Source organism: Phaseolus vulgaris, chromosome 1, assembly GCF_051622355.1.
Source record: "Phaseolus vulgaris cultivar YP4 chromosome 1, ASM5162235v1, whole genome shotgun sequence".
Classification (NCBI taxonomy): domain Eukaryota; kingdom Viridiplantae; phylum Streptophyta; class Magnoliopsida; order Fabales; family Fabaceae; genus Phaseolus; species Phaseolus vulgaris.
Window position 1 is genome coordinate 1800344 of NC_143498.1, and position 27759 is coordinate 1828102.

The 27759-nt window shown below is 33.2% G+C and overlaps 2 protein-coding genes across 4 annotated transcripts; both read right to left on the minus strand.

Moving 5' to 3' along the window:
- Positions 1-1251: 1251 nt before the first annotated feature.
- Positions 1252-14804, minus strand: XRN3 (5'-3' exoribonuclease 3). 3 transcript variants are annotated; one of them, XR_016515039.1, is made up of 23 exons: positions 14313-14804; positions 14083-14185; positions 13881-13957; positions 12607-12798; positions 12389-12508; positions 12161-12223; positions 11849-11989; positions 11589-11753; positions 10150-10227; positions 9967-10053; positions 9338-9698; positions 9117-9212; positions 7514-7609; positions 5829-5899; positions 4436-4564; positions 4274-4350; positions 4142-4182; positions 3972-4046; positions 3677-3834; positions 2693-2797; positions 2515-2590; positions 2246-2328; positions 1252-2141 (listed from the first exon to the last, which is right to left on the minus strand). XR_016515039.1 is itself a non-coding variant. In XM_068619448.2 (23 exons), exons 1-23 carry the CDS (start codon positions 14514-14516, stop codon positions 1472-1474), a joined length of 3204 nt encoding a protein of 1067 aa, XP_068475549.2. In that variant the 5' UTR covers positions 14517-14804; the 3' UTR covers positions 1252-1471. The 3 variants fall into 3 exon arrangements, 2 of the variants coding, with proteins under 2 accessions (XP_068475549.2, XP_068475548.2); XM_068619448.2 differs by having other exon boundaries at positions 9402-9698; XM_068619447.2 differs by having other exon boundaries at positions 2693-2809; positions 9402-9698; positions 14313-14803.
- A 701-nt stretch (positions 14805-15505) lies between these two features.
- On the minus strand, positions 15506-21761 carry LOC137816344 (filament-like plant protein 4). The gene is made up of 6 exons (XM_068619443.1): positions 21372-21761; positions 20118-20232; positions 19342-19549; positions 16815-19242; positions 16638-16680; positions 15506-16306 (listed from the first exon to the last, which is right to left on the minus strand). The coding sequence occupies exons 2-6, from the start codon at positions 20214-20216 to the stop codon at positions 15851-15853; spliced, it is 3234 nt and encodes a 1077-aa protein (XP_068475544.1). The 5' UTR covers positions 20217-20232; positions 21372-21761; the 3' UTR covers positions 15506-15850.
- Between the last annotated feature and the right edge of the window lie 5998 nt (positions 21762-27759).

A 27759-nucleotide genomic window follows, 5' to 3' on the forward strand; every position in this document is an offset into this window, starting at 1 on the left:
GCTACAAAGATTCTCTACAATCCTTACAGTCATATAATAATTAATATTTATTTATTCAATGATTTGCTACTAGTATATTACTCTTTTTTAATTAGAGTTATAATATTCATTTCTAAAATTTGAAATAATTTTTAAACTAACTTTTTAAAATAATTCTTATGAAAACATGACAATTTATAGTTAGATGACCAGATAAAGAAATGTTTACTCTATGTTTTATTAGGCAATAAAATTCCACAAACATTTTAACACACACTACCTTTTTTTTTTCTTTCTTTTCCGAGCAAGCAAGCAAATGCATTTAAAAGCTATATTAAATATTAAGAAAATGTTCATTAGTCATTCGGTTTGCTTGGGAATTTGATGGAATCTGCGCATTGCACGTGTAATTATAAGCGTTGTCTTATAAATGATTACATTAATTATACTTTATCTTTCATTCTCGACCAAATACGGCTTTTAAATTTCTCCAAAATTTTAATTATAGTTGTTTGAACACCTGAGTCTATTTTTTGTAACTAAAATAATCAATAGTGATATGATAAAGGGAAATTCACAAACATATTTTAATTAAATGATTTTTTTAAAACAATTACAACAATAAAATATTTAGACTTATCGTTTTTCAAGTTTTTAATACTAACTTACGAGTTTCATTTTGTATATTAACCTTAATTAAATGATTTTTTTAAAACAATTACAACAATAAAATATTTAGACTTATCGTTTTTCAAGCTTTTAATACTAACTTACGAGTTTCATTTTATATATTAACCTTAAAAATAGTATTCTCGTCAAACTAATTAAGTTTGATCTTTTTGACAATTTATATTTATTTTAGAATATTATTTTTAAGATTTTTCTATGAAAAATACTATAGAGAAATTCATTATCAGTGAACTATGATTAAACCATATTAAAAATATCACATCACTTCTAATCTATAACCTTAAGATTATATATTTGTAACATTTTTTAAAATCTCATCCAACTTTTATTTTCAACTCGTACTTAAATCATTAACCATTTTTAATATAACTACACAACAATTACATATATAAGTAATGCTAGAGCATTCAACTAAATTATGAGATATTACTTGTATGAAGATTCATTGTTACACAAAAATGACGCTATTCAAAACAAATATGATTCAAAAGAGAAAAACTGACTAAGAGATATTTCAAGTAATAATATCCAGGACTTATAAAAAGTATGTGTTGTAAGACTACAAAATTAAGATTAATAACCTTTTCAAACAATGAAGAATGTGCTATTTTAAAGAAATAATAACTATGAAGTAAGAAAATGTTACATCTGTGATGAAGGGGTTATATAACGGAAAACATGGTTAATAGGAGAAAATGCAGGTAAAACTCTGAAACCTCAACTAATTGAGAAAAAATAAATATGGTACAACAACTTACTTAATTGGTGGGGAAGAAGATTACCAGCCCAGGAGGAAATGAATTTAGTTGTGATCGTAACCAGGTGGTGGCATTGGATTCCTGTTTCCTCTTCTATCTAGTAAAGCAAATTGATTGGAGGAATGATGACCATATTCCCTGTTTCCACTCTGGTTGTTTCGTGGAGTCCAATTCTGATGAGTTCTAGATGGTTGAAAGTTTGGGTTGTGGTGAATAACATCATGTTGGTGACTACCATATGCACCTTGGGTATTATTATTCATAAACCTGGCATTCTGATTATATCCTGACGATTGATGGCCATGCCTTAAACTACCCCCACTACCTTGATAGTGATTTCTTTCATAATGATGAGATGTAGGGTGTTGATAGTCATTTGATGGCTGATGAGGATTGTAGGGTACTGGGGATGGCAGGTATCGTTGATTATAGCCATACTGCTGAGCAGGAGGGACAGCATTGTAAGGTGCAAACTGGGGTCTGCCTTGGAGTGAGGGAGAAGAAGCAGGTGGCATTGCAACGTATCCTGGGTGTGATTCATAACCATAGGAAGACACCGGTGGTCGATGACCCATTGGTGCAGGATAAGATATAGGAGGTCCATTATGTGGGTGACGGTAGCCATTGGAGTCAACCTTCGCCTGTAAGGAATTGACAATGAATCTGTGTGCAGCATCTCCAAGCTCACGACCAGAAGAACCTGGAGGGTTTCTCCTGATATAAAAAACCAGATCTCCACTCAGTTTTAGCCAACTAGATGACTAGATGTTGCATGCAATACAACAGCAAATCATAAATTTAACTCAATAAAGCCTTACCTCCCATTTTCAGCATGGTGTCTCCTACCTGAATCTTCATGCCATAAAACTGGTTCAGGTTTTAGATCCCCAATGGTCACAGTCTGTACATAAAGCACATAATTTTATTTTTCCAACAACCTTACAGTATAAGTAGACAAAACACAAATAAATATGCTACTTGAAACAGACCAGACAGAGTCTTAATGTGGCAACGTTTGAAATTGAACACTAAATTGGGAAAGGGAAATAGGAGGGTACAAACAAGGACCAGCTACTAAATTTAATACCTTAATAGGAAATTTAACTCCCTGTGGTGGTCGGGTAATATGTTCATGAGCATCTGGGAGTCTATATATTGCGCATCTGATTAACAAATCACGAAAATGCAAATAGATAAATCACAGCGACTTTCCAAGACGATAACTGATGTTCTTGTTAAATAATACCCAGCATCGACACACTTACATAACTTGATTGTCCATGATATCTTCCATGCTTGCAACAGGAGACCTAAAGATAGGAGGGCAAGGTTCTCCACCACATAAAGATATGTAACCATTCATTCCACCACTGCACGTATCCCTAAATAACATCAGAAAATAGTCCACTAGGATACTAAAAATGACTTTTAAAAGTTATATTTATATGAAGTAAACAAACTTGACCATTTCATACAATTGAAAACTGTTGTGAAGTTCTATGGCAGCAGCTATTGTGCTTGTCCATGCAGAAAAAAAATCATATTTTCAAAGAGGTGCTTCTATGTTACCCTAAAAGCATTATCCTCTATAAAAACTCACAACAAGGCCCACTCACTTTATCACAATATATTAGTATTCTTTCATATCTTAACATTTAATTGCCTAAACAGGGATAGTACTACTTCCAGACACAAATGACACGTTTTGTTTAAAATGTCAACTATTGGGTAAAACGTGGCAACTTCAAAATTAACCACCAAGTGGCTAAACCAATACGTGAAATTAAAAATTATCTACGAAATCAATTGGATTTTCAGCAGCAATTAGCTTATTGGTGATAAATGCTCCACTACCCAAACCCACATTTCAATCAGCTATGTTGCATGTTCTTTTATTGTACTATGTCTTTTAAAGGGACAAGTTTTGCATATATTATGTCCAAGCTTGATTTTAAATTAAAATTTAATAAGAAGCAATTCTGTATTAATTGACTCGTTTGTCAAAATAAATTCTGTGATGTTACATTATCGATGAAAAGATGAAAAACAAAGGCCTCAACTTTTTTCTTAAAAGGAAATTTCAAATCAAATATGTATACTCCATAGACAACTTCAAAGATCATATTATTGCCACATCATAGTCCTAATTGTCACACGTGACCATAAATAATGTTCCATCAGATGCAACAAATCCACTACTATAACAGAACCAAATTTGCTTAGAAAATGGCAAAGCATTATGCACCAACCTTTCTTTGGGATTGATTTTTTCCTTCACCACAGCCCGTTCACTGTTTGACATGTTTTTACACTTATTGTCCAGTGTACTTATGCATGCAGAGAGAGGGTGACAAGAATTCACAAAGAGCAAATCGAACATTATAGCATTCCGTCTCTTCTCCTCTGGCTTTGATTTTTTTAATATAAATAGGATATGGATAAAACATAAGCTATAAATTAGAAAACATTTGGGCAGCAGGGTGAATTGAGAACAGCAAATTGAACCAAATGTGCATTTAAACTCAAAGGAGGACCAAGACATACTGTTAAAAAAATTTCAATCTTCTCAACTTCTGCAAGAAGACGCTTTTCATCAATAAAAGGTAACTTAGCAATACCCTGTCAAGAAGAAGGATGATATCATCAGCTGCAATGAAGCCATGTCTAGAAAATAATAAAGAAAAAAAAAAAGCAAAGGTAAATTTGGATTGAACCTGCCAAGCAAAGCGTTTTCCATTCATGTCAACTTCGAAGTCTGAGACAACATTAATATTAAGTAGGGATTAATACCGATAACACAGTAGAACTTCTACAACTTACATTAATAAACTTTGTTAAAGACATACCAACAGGATAAAAATCAATGATAGGTGAGTTTGGTTCTGACATAAGTCTCCTATACGGCTCAGGAAGAGCATGAGAGCTGCAGATATATCATCGTACCAACGTTATTACACCAACATAATTTAGAATGCTAACAACAATAATAAGTTGGGTAGCAAGCAAACCTTGCAGCAGGAAAGACCCCTAGAAGCTGGTCAAATGGTTTGAATGGCGTACCCAGATTAAAGCTAATATCAAGTTCACCAAGGTCCTTGAGATCAGACGCAAAAGGGGCATAGTGATATGGATAAAACCTATTTTTATAACACAATAAAATTGATAAAATAAGACGGAATTCTTTTAGATGCAATCTGAATTAAACAACTTGAAATTCACAGTCAAGAAAAGTAAATAAATATTCTTATTCATGCCCTAGCTGTGTTTCCCTACTCGTATATCTAACACAGCACAAGGTTCCCTACCTAGTGGGGTCTACAAAGGATAGATGTATGTGGCCTTACCAGTGTCACACAGCAAACATTGATATTCTGAATAATTAATTTAGGTTGTGTTGTGGTTAATATTGTCAACACAGGTGGCGAAATAAAGTATTAAGAAACAGCCTTTGTTACATTTTCAAACGAAGGACTTTGTCTGAGAAAGAAAAGAGGTATGTGCTTGACATTTTAGTAAACCAAGCAATACCTTATGGATCTGAACATTACAACAAATCATTAGAAGCCATACTGAGAACCAAGTAGATAAAAACAACAAAATCTTATCCCACTATGTTCCCTAGAACCAGGTAGATAACAATTATTAAATAAACAAAGAGCTACTTACCCGAACATTAATCCCAAAAACATACACTTCAAAGTAAATACATATTTAGATTACCATAAAATTTTAGCATCTTCTTTTCTGGTAAAACCACGAAAGTTAATCAAATAGAATACAAACCCCCTATTAAAAAGGTTTCCGTGACAAGAAATAGAGAAGAAACAAGGGATTATTCCCTTGGTAGGGATCATAACCATGTATCAGACTCAAAACAGTTAACTAGGGTAAAAAAGAATATAAATAGCCTGAAAAGGGAAGGAGGGGAGCTGTCAGAAGGAGGGCATCCTTAGGAAGCACACTGGTCTCTAGAATGAGTAAGACTGTACTTTTTTTCTATTTTCCTCTACTCTGCCACCACACTGGTACTGTGTCAGAGCAGTAGAATTTCCAATGAAGATTATTTTTTGTAATCAATATTAACCAGTTGCTAACATAATATCAAGAATCAGCCTGAAGGACCTCAATCACTAATACACAAATTCAACAAAAATATTGAAGGGGTTTCATCAAGAAACTGCACCAGAACAGGCCAGGAACTATAAGCAAGGATCACACATTACACAATTTCAAGTTCAACCAAACAAGTGTTAAAATACAGCATTCAACGTAAATTAGGTCATCACAGATTTGATAGGTGAGGAAGAGAAAAATACCATGATGACATATTAAAGGATAAGGAAAAGCAACATAATTTCAGGATCGTACAGTTAATCACAAGAAACAAGAGAAGGAACTTACCAATTCCAAGAACAAACACCTTCGTAATAATAGCGCATCACCCAACATAAGCCTTCAGTGTACTTCAAGACCTGAACAATAGGGGGGGGGGGGGTAGTTAAGATAGTTAGAATGATAGAGGGCTTAGCTAGATACAAATAGGGAAGAAGGACAGGAGAGATTTAGATTTGTTATCATTATAAATTGGGCATTGGCTCTTTGAGCAAGGGAAACCCTTGGAGTTTTTGCTATTTTCATCTTATTCAATAAAAGTCTTTCTTATCTTTCTCACTTCAAATATTGGATCATAATAATAGTTCTGACCTGCCAGATCTTCAAGGGCCAAGAAAGTGTTATATACAAGAAAACATTGGGCTGCAACAGCTTTGATAAAAAAATAATTATGGTAGCCACATCTTTGAAAGATAGACTACGATGAAGACCCAAGAGGGGCAACCAACAACCCATGAACAATCACAAGAGCCAAGGCCATGTCAATGGAGAAGGAAGGTAGGATTGAGCAACTGAAAGAAGCTACAAAAGGAAGATGGCCAAGATCAAGAACTAAATAGGTTGAAGGAGATATTAGGGAATGCTTGGAGCTTCATAGGAAGGAAGAACTTGTTTCCACTAGCAACTATAATTTTGTCTGTAACCTAAGTCAAGGGAGATGCAAATTAATCTAAGCTTAGAAATATCCCCAAGAAATGTAAGTTTTAATACATGGACATAAGCCCATATTAGAGTCCAGCATCACTAAGGAGTATTTTTCCATGCCTAGGTTAGGTTGTAGACAAGCAAGGCCCTCCACTTTTACCTTAGGTGTGCCACACACATGCTTAAAACATGTTCCTTCTACTCTTGGCCAAAAAGGCACACCAATATACATGCTATAGGTGCGACTTCCTTTTGAAATTTGCATCCAAGTAAGCTTCACCCCAAAGTCCATGCATTTTTTTGCTTAGTATTATTCCTACACATAAAAGAGTCTCCTCCCTTCCTCTCTAGGATAGGCTATAAAAGCATCATCACACTAAATCTCTTTTGAATGAATAGAAATTTGAGTTTCCTCGATTTGAGAGAAACTTTCTCGTGTTAGTTTGAAACTCTTTCAATCAATTCTTCTATTGAATAGCTTAATTGGATTTACACTACTAAACTTGGATGCTTGTGTATCTGATGACATGTTAAGTACAGAGGTGAAGAGAAATTAAGCATCACCCACATAGGTCCAAATTATTCAAAATTTGCTTTCACCCTGGAATCCACCAGAGCCACCGAACTCAATCTTGCATGCAGGGCAGTGGGTAGCTCCCTGCTATAGATAAAATGGCTGTAGTTGTCTTCCTGCTATCAGGGAAAACTTGCGGGATTGCATCATTTAAGAGTGGAATTCCAGTTTTCAAATTCCAACCTTGAGGAAATTAAGGAGGGGTGTATTGTTAGGATTTAAGAAGGGGAAATTAATTGAGATAGTTAGAATACTAATGAGTTAGTTGGTAAGTTGGCTTAGTATGATATAAATAGTAAAAAATAGTAAATTATAAATAAGAGATTAAGACTTGTGAAGGGGAAACCCTGGGAGGAGAGTTTTCTCTCTTATTGTTCTTTTCATGTATTAAGTAACAATCTTACTTTTTTCTTTTTCTCATTTCAATTAATGATTCCTAACAAAATCAAAATCAATAAAATTTCAATTAACTTACAACATCTTTCCTTATCGCTTCAAGTTCCTCAGGAGTTTTAGCAGAAAATTTTTCCTCATAATACCTCTCTTTCCAGCCCGGTTCTCCCAACTTAATCTGTTGAAACCAGAAATATTAGCTAAATGAAGTGAAACAACTTAAGGTTAAACATATGATTTAGTCCCTACATATGTAACAAATTCTCAATTTAGTCCATATACGTAAATAAGTACATACACATGGAAAACATTGCCAATTTGATCCCTGTCACCACAGCTCCCTTCTTACACATACTTGATTTGGTCCATATACGTGTAGCACGTTCTTAGTTTGGTCTCTTACATATAGGGACCAAATTAAGAATGTGATACAAGAAGAAGCACCAGATTAAGAATGAGTTATACGTATAGGGTAAAATATGAAAATGTGTTGCAGATACAAACAAGGACAAAATTAATAATGTGTAAAGGGCAGTTGTGGCATGGTCCAAATTGAGAATTTAGTACATGTAAAGGGACTAAATATATGTCTAACTAACTTTCTACAAATAACTTGCAAGCTTTACACATATATGCATGTCATACTTCTCAAAATAGCAAGCTATAACTTAGATTCAAACAGAATTTAGAAGGTTCTGCACATAACTCATTCCATGTGGCATTATCATCCAATCAATCCCCCTAGCACCTGTTTAACACAGGCTTAAGGGAAGGATAGTGCAACTATGTCACCATTTGAACTTGTTATATAGGCCACATGGCAAGAACTACAATTTCCTCCACAGACACTAGCAAAGATCATTTTTAAATGAAGCAGCACTATCAGACAAATAACTACAAATGGATAATCTTTCAGAGGCATGCACTTCAATTTTGTTTTCAATTCATCTTTATTATCTTGAGCCTAAAAGGTAAAAGAATACCAAACTCAGACAAGACACAGAGGACACAACCAGAACATTGTAAAAACCTTAGTATAACAATTATTTGACAAGATAACAAAGTGCATTATTCATCGCCAGGCTCATACCAAGGTTAGATCCAGAATTGACAAATTATAAGGTTAAAAGGCTCCGTTAATTTTCTTCAGTTCTATTTCATGTTTTGAGAAGTTTCGTCCGGGACTTGATTGGAAAAATCTTAAAAGTGGGGAAAATGTGAATACAGGGTCAAGTAGATTATATAATAATGGAGAAAAAATTAATCCATTTCAATTTTAATTATTAAAGAAACTCTTTCAAATCTGTTTCCTTTGTTATGAAATTTAACTAATCAACATCAACCTAATTAACATTATGAGATCCTAACTAACTCCCTCAACATAAATTACAGTCTTTAGAATGGTAAAACTAAAAATTACCAACAAAAGAAATTTTCCCCGCATTGGATCAAAAGATTTATATTTCAAATCATGCATCGAACCATATAGTGAATCAAAAGATTCATGACAAATAATTAAAAATGCCATAACAAATATTTTAACAAACAAAAGTATTTAATCTAATATCCACAGGGAGGACAACTTACACATATTTGTTACTCATTAAATACAACAAACATAAACATAAATGGATAGGAAAACTAAAATACTAAACAAAAAGACTATAAGAACTCTACATTTTTACCTTGTCCTCTTCAGCATTTTTTGAGTTGAATACATCAGATTTCTCACGAAGTATCTCCTTCAATTTTGTTTTCAATTCATCTTTATTATCTTGAGCCTGAAAAGTAAAAGAATACCAAACTCAGACAAGACACAGAGGACATAACCAGATCATTGTAAAACCTTAGAATAACAATCGTTTCACAAGATAACAGTGCATCTAACTCCTCGCCAGGCTCATACCCAGTAATAGATTAGCCCATATATTAGTTCTAAAGAATGCCTCTCCTGAAGCAGGAAAACATACTTCTATTTCAACACTACTCTCGGCTTCAACAATAGCAGCAGCAAGAGTTGCTCCTGAAGACAACCTAGCAACTTTCTGAGGCCTCTGAGAGGTTTCTTTATCGTATTTTGTAACTGATGAGGACACTTGAGAATTATAATGCCCAGATTGCTGAAATGGCGATGGTGTTGGAGCTGAAGCAAGACGAGAACCATGGAATCGTGAAACTGCAACTAAAGACTCTGGTTGAAACTGAGGCTCAGTATCATCTCCCCTTCTTGCCTGTGCCTTTTCACGCTTTATTCTTTCCGTTTGTCGCTGAAAGCAGACAAATAAATGCAAAGGAAACATGCACTCCAAACATCAATATTTAAGAAGAAAAACTACATAACATATAAATTTTTATTATCTCTCATTCTTTAACAAATGTTGCCTTTCTAGTACTACATGGCCCTAAATTATGACAAAATTTGAACAGTCACTTCCTCAATTGTGTGACATAGACATTCTGCCAATAGGCACAAAAAGATGAACTCTCGCTATGTAAAACTTAAAGAGTGAGTAGATGCAATGCAACTGAACAGACCTGATGCAATCGAGCTCTTTTCTGGAATATTTTATCTTCATAAGATCCAACAGCCTGAATGAAGTGCTCCACTCTGCTCAAATTTATCTAAAAAGAGGCAGGAAAGAAAAGACAATGTCAATGATTATGCAATGAAAAGTGGCACTGCATTTCACACAGATTCCCACTGTTACTACCACATACCGTGCTACCATTGGTTAAATAACCACCCAATTCCCTAAATTCCTTCTTGTATACTGCTATCAGCAAGTTGATTGCACCCTATATGAAACAAATGAAATTCCCAAGAAATAGATCAGTTACATAATCAAAAGCAGGCATATAAAACGTTCCACTTCAGGCCAATCAATACATGGCAAATATAATAACACCATAATTACTTGGATACATAAAAAATTATAAAATTTAAAAGGATGCTAAAGATTAGGACTTCTTTATGGCTCAACATCGAGACCATTCTTGAAGCATAGACAGCAAGAAAATTCATATCCATTTATCTGCACTTAAAAATTATGCAAATGGATTATGCTATGCAAAAAAAATAAATTAAAAATTCACAATCATTTGTTGTTTTAATCAATTAAATCAAACAGAATTGAGGTTTGAATAACAGATTATGTTCTCTACGATTTTACCACAAAACCCATTGGAAAGGTCATATTGATGTGATGTGATAACACCTTGCGACTTGTCTCATTAATACATGTAAAAAATTCTTAGAGAAACTGAACAGATGAATAGTATTTATAGACTATTTACTGCTTGGCCCGTTACACTAATGTAATTACTAAGCACCATTAAGCTATTGTTAGCTGTTAGCATAGCTAACAGCTTCAACAGAATTACAGTTGTACAAACGGACAGCTTGACTAACTGACTTATTTCTACTAACAAAATTAAACCTAAAATCCGAATTCCAAACTTGACCAAAACTAAATACCCAGCATACCTCATGAAATTTTTAGGTCACTGTAAATTAAACGAAAAACTCCCAAACATTTCCAAAAAAGACATAAGAAAAGGCAAACAGATATGTTATCTAAAAGCCATCACTACTTTTTAAAACCGTGAAGACTGACCCATCCATACCATATATTTTAAAAGTGTTTTCATTCGGTGACATACAGAAATGTATGCTAGTCAAAAAGTTCATTTCACTTCTAAAGTTTTTTTTTTCCAAAATATACAGCATTTGTTTGCCTCCATGCAAAAGCTATTGCTTTTGCGATAGTGTTCCTAATGGTAAACTACAAAATCCAGCAAAACACTCACATGCTTTAAATTAAATTAAATTTCAGAGCAGGTAAAATCATTTGGATACTTTATCCGTGTTTCAGCTCAAAGCACTTAAGACTCATTCAACCCAACAATTTAATCTTTCTAGATAGTTAGCTCCTCATTATTTAGAAAGAAGAAACCAATCATTCTCAAAATTGACCCAAATTATTTAAATTAGATACCAAAATCCAAACCAGGGTAGAAAAACCACGTACAATGCCAATTAGGATTCAAGGAAAAAATCCACAATTAATGCTTACAAAAGAGAAGAGCAGACCTGAAATTTGATTCATAGCAAGTATAAAGAAAGAAGTAGAGAAAGAACAAGAGATAGAATACCAGACCTCACGGATCTCTAGGGTAGGCATATGTGGAAGAAAATCATTGCCGACGAAAAAGCATATGAAGATAAAATCATCCACAATGCATTCAAAATCAAACTCGAAAGGGGGATTAGGTATTCTCATCTCATACTCTAGATATTCTCTGAGAGTCCAAATATTCAGGAACTACAAGAGAAAATAAGGAAATGAAAATTAAGGACTAAATACCAAAAGTGTTGTCATATTCAATATAGCATGAATTGCATATCACAAATCTTGACCTGGTATGGTTTTTTCACGATAGCCTCTCCTTTTTCATCAAACTCTCCTTCCTTCCTTTTTGCCTTTCCTTCACAGTTTGCTGCCATATGGCCCATCTGACCACAGAGGAAGCATTTGTCTTGTCCAGGAGTAAATACAACCTGCAATAACACATGATTTGCCAATGACTCATTCACTCACAACAACTAATGGAAAGAAGCCAAAAACATTGCATACAATTTAGATCTCTTCTCTGTCAGCACCATATACTTTATTTTACTACTCTAATAAGCTCCAATTCAGATACAAAGAACAACTCATTAGACACAAACCTCTCTAAGAATTGAAAAATGAACTTCATGGGTAGCCAATGCCAACATAATCAAATCGGCATCCTGTCATCAGAACAGGAATCATATGAATATGTTAATTACAATCATGCTAAATAAAGCAAAGAAGATATAGTGAAAGTAGACAAGAAATTAGATATTATTTTCTTGATAAACAAAATCAAAGTTCAATTTTGAAGAGTAAGAAGATGTTGGAAGTAAGATGCATACCAAACCATATAGGCAATGTCGTGTATTTGGATCAAAACCTTTAAGATTTCTCTGCAAGCGGATATAGGACATAATCTTATGCTCCCCTTCACCAGGAACATTTGCATCAGAAAGAATAACCTTCAGACACAAACATAAACCATGACATTAGTGAAGATCCTCCCATCATGAGAGGCACTTGCCACAGCCACACAGTTTATATAAAATGAACTCTCTACCTTAATATTTTGCCAACCAGGGTCATTGTTCAACCTAAGATGAGCATAGTACTGAAGTGCAATTGACAAAACAGCCATAAATTCAGTTCCAGGTGTAATGACATTTGAATCAAAAGTCTGAGACTCTCCTTTAGGAGGAAGCTTTCTGCCCTCCTTCTCAAATTCCTCCCTTAACCTTGCTTCTTCAGCAGCCTATCACAAAATAGAAATCATATCTACACATCTTCTCAGATATTTCACCATTTTCTTGACAGATTAAAGTCACTCATATATACATCAGTATCATAAGACTAGGGGTGAAAATAGGTAAGGCTATCCCACAAGAGTCTAGGATTGGCTTACATCAGGCCTGGACCAGGCTTTTCTAAAAAGTAGGTCAGGCCTAGGTTTTTATAAAAGTCTATTTGGTTATCAAACCTCAGGCCATTCAAAAAGCATTTTAGGGTTAACATGCCATCTTTTCTAAGTAAACATAAATAATCATTTTTGTTGGCAGTATTATTATACTGTATCAAAATCATGTGTGTGTGTGTGTGTGTATACCTTTCTCAATAATTATGCAAGTTAAGCGACATAAAATGTCAAACTCACAAGGTTATTGAATGATAATTTTTTGCATTGTTGTTTATGTTATATTGTTCATAAGTGTCAAAATTAACAGTTATTATACTTGAATTAGACAATTTATATAACATTAATTTTTTTTTGCAAGATAACTCTTACCAATTTAAAATTTCAGAATATCAGCATTAGAGAAGTTACTTGAATCTTATGGCATGCATTTTACATGTTTAGATGCAAAATTGAGTCAGCGCAGGAAAGCAAATCGGCACATTTTATCATAATAACCCTACCTCCCAATTCAAGAAATATTTTACCAGAAGGTGTAGTAAGCCACCAAATTGAGATAAAAAAGAGTGTGCTGATTACTGGTTGAATACTTAGTCGAATACCAGAGTATAAACTGCATATACACGAGTTACCAGACAAACGCCAAGTTCAAGCTTTCAATTACCGACCACTATGACATGACATTGATTCAACCTAATTGTTGATAACATCCAAGAGTGTAAGTTCATCCACAGTCCAACAATTGCTAGCTAGAGATATGTTATTATTTCTTTCTCCCTATTAGTTATAAAATCTGTTAAATAACATTTCCTTGCTACATTCTAAGAAACCCAAAAAAATGAAGTCTATAATGAAACTCAAAGGATCCAGAACCACACAAAACCTTACTAATGGTAAAAGATTTAAAAATGACCAACACATACCGCGTCAGCTGCATCTTTCGCAGCCCTAAACCGCCTAGACCGTTGCTGGTTCATTTTCGCCCTCGGCGCAACACCATCTACAAGTAAACCAAACAACACAAATAAGTCTGACCAGCAGCAAACAACACAAATAAGCCTGACCAGCAACAAACAACACAATTACAAATTACAAACAATCAAAAACGAAAAAATAAGCACGCACCAATAGCCATGTAGAGCAGCTTCCGCGGCCGCACCATAACAAACAGCCTGTCAATGTAGTCGAACATGCACTCAAACACCTCATCGAACGAGGTCGGAGAAGGCTGCATCCAAACACACAAAGCGTAATCATAGTCAAACTCACATTCTTGAAATTCAGTAAAACATCAGATACAATTAAGCTACGAAGAGGAATTTGTGGTGAAATTGGAGAAGGAGGAGAAACATTACCCTATCCTCGGGGTGGAAGCAGGGATGAATGATGCCATTCATGTCGAGGTAGAGGTTATCGTATTCGATGTTGTTAGGGTTCTCTTTGCTCGTATCGACGGGGATTTGAATCCCATCGATGACGACAGCTTCCTCTTCAATCGCATCCACAATCACCATCGGATACTTCTCCGCCAGCCACCGGTAGAAAGCTGGAACTCCCATCTCTCCGCCGCGAACTCAGATTCAATTCGCCGAAACGGAAAAAACTCTTTTACAATTCTCTTTCTCTCAAATCTTAAACGGAGAGGAAGACGAATATGCGAAACAAGTAAACACTGATTCCTCTTCACCTCTCTCCCGCGAATTGGAATATGGAGAGGTACAGAACGGAACCTAAGGACGATAATGCCCTTCACAAAATTGTGTAAGGGCGATAGTTTTGTGATATTTATTTCTGGTTTTTTCGTCTTTTACGAAATGCATATATCATTTAGGTTTGGATACTCATTCAGTGTACTAGTAGCATCTAAATTACTTTTATAGTAAATTTAAATTAAATATTATATATATTATACCTATATTTTATTAATAAAGAGATTCTCCCCATTTTATAATGATTGTTTTAGTGTAAATAATTTATTGTTGATTTTATTTTGTTTTTCAAATTTTATAATTTTTTAAATCAATTAACTATCTATAATAAAAATATTTATTTATTTGATAAACATATTTTTTATAATTTTCATGATGTTTTTTATAAAAATAGTTATTTATTTCTTGTAAAAAAATTATACACATGCGCGTATTATATATTATAAATATTATTTTATATTATTTTTCAATTAAAATATAGTCAATGTCTTTAAATATATTATCTTAAAAATTTGTATTCATAAATATTTAATGAAATAATTTATTTTACTTAATTTATTTAAATACGAAAACATATTAATTTAAAAAATAAAATAAAATTTATTGTCTTACAAATATTTGACAATTATAGTTTTACTGATTAGATATATTTTACTTAAAAAATAATTTATACAAGAGATATCAAATCTTATAATTAAAAACTGAGATTCTTTTTTTATGTGAAAGCCAAATCAAATAAATACTTCCATATAGATTAAATTTTATATGTTTTAAAAAAATAGATAATAACTTTATTTTATCTTTAACCTTTTTTCTATAAGAATCTCAATCTAGTGTAGTTGATAAAGAATCAAGGTATGCTGCATAAATTTCTGAAATACAACAATATTCAACATATCCTGTAATAGTTCAGAGGCTATGTCAATATTTGCTAATTAAATTACAGAACGGAGGGAATAAAACAATGGAAAGGAAAAGAAGAAAAACATATGTTTACCATGTACAACCATTAAATACAAGAACCACCCAATATCCATGGCATTCTGTTTTAACTAGATAAACCTCCCAAAAACTCAATTCTGTTAAATCATGAAGGGGGATTGAACCTTGATGCTTTCCAAATGCCATTGTTGCTGCGTGGCTCCCTAAATCATGAATTCCCATCGGTCATGCATGCTTCAAGCTCAATGACCGTGTTTCCCTTTTGAAGAAAAGAACCTACTAAAACCTCTGTGTTTGTCTGGAGTTGGAGTGGAAGAAGCTGAGGATGAGGATGACTTAGTAGGCCTGTGGTTTGGATTCTGTACAGAAGATATGGCTGGAAAGATTGACTCGTTATCTGATGGACTATATAAACTGTTGGTAAAATGTAAAGGGGAATCTCCACCCAATCGTTGCACAAATGCAGAATTAGCACTGTCTATTTCTGCTTGATCTTGCAAACTTGGGCTATTAGGTTCACGCTCTGTGAAGCCTTCAGCCTTTGAATAAGGAGATCCCATTGTGAAGCCTTCAGCCTTTGAACAAGGAGATCCCATTGGCTCTGTTTGAGGATGCAGAGCTTTAAACTGCTTGCCAAGAAGAAATATGGTTTCCTGACACTCAGCTAGCTTTTCAGCAGCAGCTGTCAAGTCTCTCTCCTATGATAAAGGAAAAAATTCAATCTTAGATTGCCTACTCATCACAAAGAATCCTAGATTGAGATGCCTATTATGATGTTATTATTATGAGTAGGGTTGAGTTTTAATAAACTTACCCTTATGAAAGAAGAAAATAAATTGAGTTTCTCTTGTAAGCTAAAGCCAATTAATTCATTTTAATTTTTTTTCTTCTAGAAGTACTTGTAGAAAAAATTATGAGAGTAAGATTTAGATCTAAAGGTTTTCCAACTTAATAGTATTTTCAAGTATTTGAAAATGCAAAATTAAATCGAGCATAAGGCTGTCTATTTGCATGGGATTACAGCTTTACCTGCTTAGCCTTAATGTCATTATCAGCAGCTGAGCTCTCACTCCTGACAGAGAGTAACATGGAAAATTAGCAATTAGAAATAGAACCAGCACGAGATATTTGCATAAAATATTTGAAAACATGTCAATTTGTAACTTCAGTACTTATAGACAGTATGATACTGAATGTGTATCTAACCTTTGTAGTTGTTCTTCTAGCTCCTTGTATTTGGCCAAAGCTGCTTCATGAGCCCTCTTTTCATCTTCCAGTTCATTCTCTAAAGTTTCTGTCTTCATTCGCAGATGATTAAGCTCAGTCTCAAACTCCTTTGCACGTGTTTCAATTGATCTGTACGATTCTGTCATACATTTTAGCTGTGTCTCAGCCAGGCTATTCGATCTTTGAGCAGAAGCCATCTGTGATTTAACTTCAGCTAGATGTTGCTCTGTCTCTAGTAACCGAGACTTCGTCATTTCAAGATTTTCAGCACATTTTGATAGATCCACAATTGCCTTCTCTTTCTCTAACTTCAGCTCTTCGAACTCCTCCATTGAGAACTTCTTCGTCGTGGCATTTGATTCATAGCCTGAGGCCAAATTTCCATCATCGGGAATCTCAGGATCAGAACAGGGATTAAGAATATGGGAATGGCCATTTTGATATCTCTCTCCTGAAGAATTGTCTTGAACTAACTTATTTTCAGGCAGAGCAATCTTATCTATGCAATCAGGACTATTAGTTTCAGCTTCCGTACCCTTGTAACCAAGAATATTAAATCTGAATTCACTTGCTTTGGCTAGAACACTAGACAAGTCCAGAACAAACTGTGGCAAATTTTCTTCATTGGAGGTAACTTTATTAAAAGTGTCAGAGAACTCCTTCATTTTTTGGCTTATTCCATCTGCATCAGAAGATATATCATGCGCTGCCATTGCTTCTTTGGCTAGGAGCACTACAAAGTCATGAATTTGAGACATTGCGGCTTCTAGATCCGTAGTTATTTGCCCATACTCTGGAGGTTGCTGCGATGAAATAGTTTCTTTTTCTGCATTTAAGGCAACATCTTCAGTGTTACCCTGCTTATCACACGTAACATCAGAAGGCATGACATAATGAGGAACGGCAGATACAGAGCCCTGGATTGAAACGTCACATGCATCTTCAAGAACGTGTTTAATATCCTTCAATATCTTCTCCATATCAGCATCTTTAGCCATTGACTCAAAAACTGATAATATTCTTGATCGAAGCTCTGCTAGTGACGAGCTAGGAACATCAGATTGGGGATCAGGTGCTGATAACTCCTCAGCAGAAGACACATCACTTGGCAATGGATTTGGATCACTATTCTCTTGGGAGTTAGAGGGAACATATTTCCCAGTGCTGACTTCTGATACATCATCGGTCACAGTTTCATTTGCTATATTTTTTGAAGTACCTGAAACTTCACCGCAGTCATTTGATAATCGAGCCAATTTCTCCACCTCCAGAAAGTCATCCATTAGTTCCAACTTCTTAGTGGTATCAGATATGCTCAATTCCTCGGTATTCTTTCCTTTAGGGAATTGGGATAGATCAGAGAGAATTGCTGTAGACCAAGACTCAGCACAACTTCCCACATCATCATTGCCATCTTCGGACATGGAGATCAAGCTTGGTGCATTGCTGGCATTTTGACTGAAAATGCTTTCATTTATGATGGATTTAGGAGATCCCTTCTGCTGATTACTTGTCTGAACTTGTGCTTCCAAAATTTGAAGTCTACTCAAAGTTTTCGCAAACATACTCCTTGAAGCCTGCAGTTCACTATTACGTTTTGCCAAAGCTTCTTTCAGCATCTTTGTTTCTTCTTCCATTGCCAGCAATCGCTCGGTAAGAAATTCATTATCTTTGTGGAATTTCTGAGCATTATCCAGGGAGAACCCAGGCATTGGAGACATGTGAGAATTAGGGGGTTTGACAGGAGACTTCCTTAGTCGAGTTTCTCCATATTCTCGACCAAGACTTTCAACTTCTAGCTTCATTTGCGCAAGTGCAGCTGGACCGGGTAACTTTTTCCGCACAAGACCACGTAATCTTTGGCACTCTGCCTCTAATTTAGCAATTTTTTTAACACCCTCCATGTGCTGCTTGTTAGCAGCTTCTGCAGACCTCATACTCATGTTCTTTTCTTCATTGCGAATCTCAAGCTCTTTGGCAATAACATGAACCTCATATTTGAGTGAATTGATTTCTCTTTCACATGATTCAATGTTGCCCTTAAGAAGCTCAATTTCAGCCTCAGCGTGTGCTTTTTCTTCCCTTAAATTGATTATCATGTTAGAGCGCTCTTGCAAGGACCTTGACAGAGCCGCATTGTCGGAAGCAGACCTGAGGAGTTCTTGTTCAAAGCTTGCTATCCTAGCCTCAAGCTCACCCTTAATCTTGTCCAATTGCTTGGTTTTAGTGAGAGCAACTTCTTGTAATTTCTGTTCATGTTCTTCCTTTAGGTTTCTTATCTGTCGCATACACTCTTTAAGAGCACCATCTAACTGTGACGCCTGATCCTCAGCAGTGAGTTTTGCAAGAGTGACAGACTCCAGATGGTTCTTCAAAGCTAAAGCTTCTGCTTCAGCCTTTTCCCAGCCTGAAGGGTTTCGATGATATTAATTCCAAGAAACAATAAGACGCACTACATATTAAGGCGTTTGAATATTTTTAAATAGGAACCATTAAAGCAGTATACCTGAGACAGCCTCTTCTGCTACTTTAGCATGCTGTTTTACCAGACTTTCCTTTGTATTTATCTCCGAATTAGCCGCAGACAGTTTTTCATTTAAGTCCTTGATATCATCCTCCAGCGTCTGAACGTTTTCTTCATATGCCTTCACTTGATCCTCCAAACCAGTCAGATGAGAATATGACTCTACTGAGATTTGGACGTGGCTCGGCTTCTTGTTTACCCAAAAACAAAGATCTTATGTAAGTTTGCAAAAAAAATTAAAGACAAATGTAATGGCTAAATGAGTAATATCCAAATTAAGCCTTTGCAAGAAAATTACAGAAGGAAATGTAGCCCCTTTAAAAAAATAATGATTTAGTCCTTCAAGAATGATAACAAACGTGGGGCACATTAGTTCTTCGGTCATTTTCTCTCCCTTGTTAGCATATGGGGTTAGTCTTTAAAGAAGTTAATCCTGTACTAACTTAGTCCTTGACAAAATAATCAATGACTCAAATTGTCCTTCTAAAAGTTAACTCAAATGGGCAAAAGGACTAAAGCATCCCATGTTTGAAATCTTGAAGGACTGAATGGAATTTTATTTTTTACAGGGCTCAAACTGTCCCCTATTTTGGGGTGGGGGACCAATTTGGACATTTTCCACTCGTTAAAACTCAAAATCATCACGTGTGAGTCAAGAAGGTGAGAAAAAAACATACAAGATAATTTCCTCGATAAGAAATATTAGAAACTACTAGTTCTTTGCTCTAGTGAACCGACAATAAATAATAAATACATACCTGAGTGGCCGCAACCGCAGCAGAGTCCAATTCTGCAGCTGCTTTATCTATCACAGCCTTGTCCGACGATTTTTTCTTCCATGGCCAGCGTCGGTCCATTGAAAAGCACGCACACCTTATAATCCAAAACAGTTGAAATTAAGATCAAAAGCAAGTTTTATTTTCTTTTCTTTTCCTTTTTTTAACCAGCGGGCACTGCTAAATTACCACACACACTATATTATTACACACCAACTAGTAACTCAAACCGAATACTCAAACATCTCATCGTTTCAGAAAACGCCACCACGATACCATCACCCAAGTGGCTTCCCTTTTCAACGCTACATAAAGTATATATGGCTACATGGCACTCGTCGGTAGTGTCGGTGGCCATAGAAAGCACACAGGACACAACACCAAAAGCAAACAGTGCAACAGGGCAAGGCCAAATTGTAGATTGCACATAATTTGGCACCCATTTGGGTCCCCGATTGACTCATGTTACTATATTCGTGATGTTGATGCATTCATTCACACAGTAGCAAACATAAGCCAATGATGCTAACCGCGATCTCCAAGATCTAACCATAGCACTTCACATATTCTCGTTCCATGATATCACAGAACAGAACACTCAAACCAAATATGCATTTCCTCTTCAGAATTTCTTTTTAAAAAAAAAATGAACCTTACTTCTTTGTTAAACAAAAGCATCCTCATCGAAAACCAACACAACTACAACCCACAACACTATAAAACTATTCTTTGGAATATTTAAGGCAACTCAAATTCAAATTTCAGATTAAACTGGAACAATTTAATACCAATTAATTCAAATCCAAATTACAAACTTGAAATTAGATCCAAATTAGTCAAGATTTTCTGAAAATGAAAATAATTCATCTGAGGAAAAAATTGAATAAAATTTTCGGAAATGAATGGCTGAATTCGACACTCTGCAACTTCGTTCTTCCAAATTTAGAAACAAGGAAGATGTAACACCGAGCAAAGAAGCCCTCCAAGCACAAACTCGAGCCACCGACAAAAATTGAAAAGTCGAGAAAAATCGCCCGCAATGGCGAGTAATCAAAACAAAAAGAAAACGCACTCGAGGAGAAATGAAGCAATAGAGGTTTACTTCGGTAGAAATTATCAGAGCACACAAAATAAAGAAAGAAAAAAACAACGAAGAAAAAAAAAAGTAGGAAGTAAGCAACAGCATTGGATGATTCAGTGGGAGAAGAAGCACCGGCGAGGGCAAAATCGACTTACCGAAAAAAAACGGGAAAATGCGAGTAGCTGATGCTGCTGCAATGAGCGAATGGTGAGGTATAGGGATTGGGACTTTATGCGAGAAGGAGTGACGGCGGAGATGGAGGTGGCGGAGGCAATGGCGGTGGCGGGTTGGGCTGAGATATTCGGAATTAGGTGGCTCTTAAAAAGCAAGACGTTGCAGAAGCTCCAAAAACCATCACCTTTTCACACCTCTTTCTCTCTCTTTCTCTCTGTTTGCGTTTATGTTCTCTTCGAATTCAATAAATAATAATAAATATTAATTAATATACTCCTCTTTTATTTAAACAATAATAAGAAATTAATAAATAACTCCAAGGTTGTTTTTGGTGTGAAATGACGAAATTGACCTCGAGAGAGCGTGAAAATAGCGACAATAGAAAGCTTGCGGCAGAAGTAGACGTAGGTGGGGTGAGCTGTATCCGATAATGGAAGTGGTATTATGAGATAAGTATAAATAATTATACGGATACTGATACGATACAGACACATTATTTAGTAATCGTGTTTGATGTGTATTTCTAACACATCGTACACCATTTAAGAGACGTGTCCGAATTTCATAGATTATTCTTGAGCTTGCGGAAAAAGAAGGAGTATGGTGAGAAAAAAGAAGGAGTGTGGTGAGGTGAGCTGTATCCGATAATGGGAGTGTTATTATTACTATTATGAGTTATTTGGTTAATTAATTAATAATTAATAGTGGGATTATTGATTATGGTGAGAGAGAAAAAGGGTGAGAATGGGTTTAGGGAGTGTTTGTTTGGACCACCGTCAGTGAGTCACTGACTGGCATTTTAGTTTGTACAGCTCACGCGTTTGGTACGCAGCGAAGACGTATGAGTTGGCTGCTTTCTAAATGCGTTAGTGTCGCCACTTCTTGACATGACAACAACGTGGAGTTAGAAAATTCCACCAACGTAACACCTTCTTTTTTTATTATTATTTTTTCACAAATATCATTCATATATACTCTTCTTTAGTATTTCATACCAATTAAAAAAAATATTATATCATTCGTCTCACTGTTTTCTTTTTCGAAATTAATGTTTTTTTTCTAATATAAGCTTTAGATTTTGTGGATATTTATAATAAAAAAATTATTCAAATTAATTTTCGTCATGAATGAATTTTTAGTGAACTAGAATATTTTTTTATTATTTTACATAAAATTGATTTTTATCCATAATTTAAACTTTAAACATTGAATATTTATAAAAAAAATATATTAGAATAAAAATTATAAAATAAATATTAATTTTTATATATTAAAATAATTAGTTTAAATAATAATTAAATTAGAGACCATTTTAAAAATTAAAAAATATTTTAGTTTTTAAATTAGTTTCTATTATTGTTAAATAGTTTTTAAATTGGTATCTAATTATCAACTAATATTTTTGCTATTAAATTTAGAAACTGTTAAAACCTGATTGTTAATTAGATATCAATTTAAAAATTATTTAACAATAATATAAACTAATTTAGAAATTAATTTGTTTTTTAGTTTCTAAAATGTCTCTAATTTAGTTACTATTGCAACTCATTATTTTGGTTTTTAAAAATTGATTTCTATTTCATGATTTTCTTGTAAGGATAGGTTTTTATATTTTTTTTGACAAACGAATTTTCAGTGGATTATAATGTTGAAATACTTCTTATTGACTTACTGACCTTCTGAAATTTTTATTATAAATACATAATTAAATTTAGAAAAAAAATCAATTTTATGTTATAATATATAAAAAAAATATACATTTAATCCTTAAAAAATTATTTACAAATCTTTTACATTAAACAACTCTATGAAGTTTACTTTGAGTTGTATGATAGTAGCATTTTGGTAACAATGTTTAACATGAATTTAGAATATGAAATGGGTGAGACACGTTGTTACTTAATCACCATCACCTTTCAAAAGGGGAAAGCTATTTAATATAACGTGTCTAGGGAAACCCCAAGAGGGAGAACCAAGGTTTTCAAAGCATATATTTATGGACCTATAAAAAAATGTGCATATGTTTATTTTTTTAATACCAAACTGAGGAACCCGATGAACCATAGAACCAGACCAATTCCTATCGAATGTTCCAATGGATTGAAGACACATTAGATAATACTTTTAAATGCTTCAGAAATAATTTGTAATTAGTTTTGGTTAACCTAAAATTATGCTTAATGGATTTCATTATCAATCACGTCACCTTATCTTTACGCAAAATGGCTAAATAATTGTGCAAAAGTACGCACAAAGTGCCATAAAACTAGCTGTACTCGGATAATAAGACATTTATATAATGGTGTTTGGGATGGAACATGGAACTGTGATATTTATTTCATTTTTCTTAGTGGGAAAGTCTTTTGGAATTATGGTATTTCGTGGTAGTTTATAGAACCATAAATTAACTAGTTTAAGTTAGTTTTAGTTCTCATTTATCAATACAATATCCTTAAATGTATATACTTTTAGTGTCTAAGAGTTCATTGAATATTAAGATAGGCACACGTTTGGAAAACAAAATTTCCAATTTTACTTTATTATAATATCAAAAACCATGTTTGTGTTTAATCTTGTCACGATAAATTTATTTAGCATCTCCTTCCTTGATTGATATATGGTTTTCAAATATATTCTTTGTAAATTATATCGGTCGGTGTCAAAACATATTTTAAAGCACTTAATAAATGAAAACAACGATACTTATGAACAAAATTTATGAGACATAATCATGTCTCGGGTAATGCAGGTGACATCATCTTCGAGAGATCATATAAATAGTGATTTCAGTCAATTAGATTCTTAGAAATTCCCACTTACTCCTGTAAATGTAAAAACTTCTTCCCCCTCAAAATGCAATTCCACGGTAAGATGTTGGAGATATTTTCCAAATATCAAATATACATATATACCAATATGCTGATAAAAAAATACATATATACTAATATATCTTCCTATAAATCATAAATTATGCTACACATAAGTTAACAACTGATATTCGACTCATCACAACAAAAATCCATGACTGAACATTATAAATAAACCCTTGACAAAGGTGTAAGGTCAACCGACAACAAAAAGAAGAAACTTGAAAGAAGGAACGAAGAGGCAATCGGCACGTCAACAATTATACAATTAACACCAGATACTATCTAAGTCCACTTTACCTATACAGATACAAATGTTTAATTAATATGTAATTTATTTTAAAAAATAATTAAAACCAGCAAAATTCTTTTCAAGCAAATATTAAATGAAAAATAGTAAACTTACTTTGCGTGCTTTAAAAACTAGCTAAATCCTTTTTTTCTATAAATTTAATATTGTGTGATAGTAGTCAGAGGAAAATAGATTAAATTAATGAACTTAATTATCGTATACAGAAATTTTCCACACCAATATTTGGCCATAATTATATAGGTCATGATTATGTAGTATGATTTGTTGACTTTTGAAGAAATAGTTTAAGAAATGTATTTGACATAATTTGAAATTAATTAATAGTGTGAGCATTGATTAATTTATCAAAATAAATGCACTATCTAACTAGTACTTAAATTCAACTTAACCTAAATAAGCATAATTTCAATTGAGGTGGCAACTAATTTAAGATCTTGGTGTTACTTAGGAGTCAACACAAGTTATATATGTACCTGTATTATACGTATCTAACCTTTTAAATTTTGTTCTCCTCAATATATGTTCAAATTGAAAACGAGCCCTTACCAAATGACATCATTTTTATTCCAATTTGTTTCATTTTCTCAAATTTAATCATGAGATTAATTGTCAAGTCGGGAACAATAATTAGTAGATATTTTATTAAGGTACAGATTTTTAAAATTATATTTTCTTTATAAAATATCTATTATTTGCACATTTTTTAATTTAAAGTTTTATAAATAATATTACAATTAAAATATTACTGGCATACAAGGGATGAAGTTATATTTTTAATATTTTAAAGAAATACCTAAATATTTTAATTTTATTTCATTTAAAATAGGTTGACTGTGTTAAAAATGTCACATCAATTAGATATAAAATTATTTTGTAGTATATAAGTAGTTAAAAATTTTATTTTACAAATTGATCTTATAAGATTGAATTATACTTAAAATCCATTATGTGAAATACACATCCCTCGCACCAAGGCTACTAACTCGTGTGTGCAAATATATATTATGGGTGGTCTGGTAATAGTCCGATAACGAGTAACACGATAAGTCCAACAAACTCTCGTTAAGATAGACTTTAAATGACTCTGATACAATACTAATAGTGACTTTTAAGTTTACACTCACTTATAAAAAATAAATATCTTAATCGATGCAAGATCTCCAACATATACTTAAATACGATAATAATAAGATGTTATATTATCAATTATATATCACTAGGTTTTTGTTAGTTTATCTCATTGATTGTTACATGTTAGTTTGAATAAATGTATGATTTTGTTTATGTTTTTTTTTTTTTAAGATTATACACGAATCATAACATTTTTTTAATAAGATTTTAACCTTAAAACACTCCATAATTTATTATTAAAATTTTGCCAAACGAACTTGTGATTAAGGTTTGGGATTAGGTCTAACAAACACACATAGGAGAACAGCATATTATGGGTTGTGAATATAGAATGTGTGTTTCCAACTGTATTAACCCTGTTATCCATTTTTAAGACTTATTTTTCCCCAAGCAAAACCAAATACACAAACCATTAGTTTTTCTGAATAAACTATGTGAGAGGGATAAGAGAAGCCATTTTCTTGTTGAATGGTCCCAAAACAAATACAAATGATAATTTGGCAGAAGATCAAGATTTGGATATGATGTTGGTTTATTGGTTTGGGCAATTTTGTTGGGAACCCTAATTTGGATTGATGAATCCCAAGAACAAGGGTATTCATGTCCATATAATAATTAATTGCAAAATCTGTATAGAATATGTTTTGGGACATTAATAAAAAAAATAACAATAGTCACGAGACATTAATAAAACATTGAAAAATAAAATATGTTATGGGACAAAGTTTCCTAGTGCAGCCAAACAATCCACATTGAAAACCTTGCCTCTTTCTTCGGATTCCACATTTGTGTATGTTGTTGGAAGATGAAAACACATATAAGTCTCCATAGCAACTAAAAAGTAGAATTGCTTCAACTATTAAAAGGAAAAAAGAAAAATATATAAATCATAAATATAAAGGAATAGTGGACACAACTAAAATATCATTTTAATATATTTTTTTATATAGGTTAAATATGTTTTTCTCAATTTACTCTAACACAACATTAGTTTTAATTTTAACATTAGTTTTAATTTTAGTTTAAACTTTAGATCATTCAAATATTTATAGTATAAAAATAATTAAAAATAAATTATTATGTATATAAACTTGATTTAATTTGAGGTTCACTTAATTAGGATGACTACTTTCACATTTTATTTAGTTTTTATCATCCATTCCTGTTCAAAAAATTAAAAAAGAAAACAAAAATATCAAAAAATATATAACGAAGAAAAAAAACGAAAGAACTAATATCCAATACAAAATGTCAAAAATCTAATAGTGGAAATTTATTTTTGTTAACATGTGACATGTCTAGAAAAATTCTCATGTAAATTTTAAAGGGTTTTTGGTAGGATTAATATGTTCTTTAATTTTATTATTTTTAATTAATGTCGTATTTCGATTTATACTTAGATTCATACTCTTTTAATTTGATCACTAAGATATTAGAGACTTTGATCTCAACGTTGAATCTTTTAAAGAAGATTCATTTGAGAAATTTCAATTCCAACAAATCATGATTTCAACTCATATAAGATATATAAAGTCGTCTTCTATTTAAAACCTTAAATGATAAAATGAAAATTATTTTAATAAAAAATACTATAAATTAAATTTATACATGTATGGGTCGGGTCCGCACGACCGGGTGAAAGTCCAATATCCGGTCAAGATCGACCGACACTAACATATTAACAAGATTAATTAAAAATCAAAACTAGGTAATACATTCTTAATCACTATTCATATTCTTAATTCGATCCAATAACAAACGACTCATGATAATCATATAAATAGACACAGATTTTAAGAATCAAGTTCGTCATCATTTCGTACTAAATTCTCAAGTTTCTAACACCGAAATCTTATTTGAACGTCAGGTGTTTTTTGCAGATATCATCCGAATCCAGAATTCACAAAAACAATAAGCAAAAAGATTAAAGGAATACGAAGAGATCATTTAAGCAGAAAGAAGAAAAGATAGACCGACCAATTGACTAAAAATAAAGATAATCATCCTCTTAACTCCAACCCCAATCAAAAATCATACATGAATTAAATCAGTTTAACT

What these genes read in the sequence shown, in the direction of transcription:
- XRN3 (XM_068619447.2), bottom strand. Translation starts at nt 14,516, where the DNA reads ATGGGAGTTCCAGCTTTCTACCGGTGGCTGGCGGAGAAGTATCCGATG. An exon ending in ATCATGGACAATCAAGTTAT is followed by an intron (nt 2,591 to 2,692) that starts GTAAGTGTGTCG and finishes TTTGTTAATCAG; the next exon opens with ATGCGCAATATATAGACTCC. An exon ending in GAGTTAAATTTCCTATTAAG is followed by an intron (nt 2,329 to 2,514) that starts GTATTAAATTTA and finishes CTTTATGTACAG; the next exon opens with ACTGTGACCATTGGGGATCT.
- LOC137816344 (XM_068619443.1), bottom strand. Translation starts at nt 20,216, where the DNA reads ATGGACCGACGCTGGCCATGGAAGAAAAAATCGTCGGACAAGGCTGTG. An exon ending in CTGCGGTTGCGGCCACTCAG is followed by an intron (nt 19,550 to 20,117) that starts GTATGTATTTAT and finishes TGGGTAAACAAG; the next exon opens with AAGCCGAGCCACGTCCAAAT. An exon ending in AGCAGAAGAGGCTGTCTCAG is followed by an intron (nt 19,243 to 19,341) that starts GTATACTGCTTT and finishes GAAACCCTTCAG; the next exon opens with GCTGGGAAAAGGCTGAAGCA.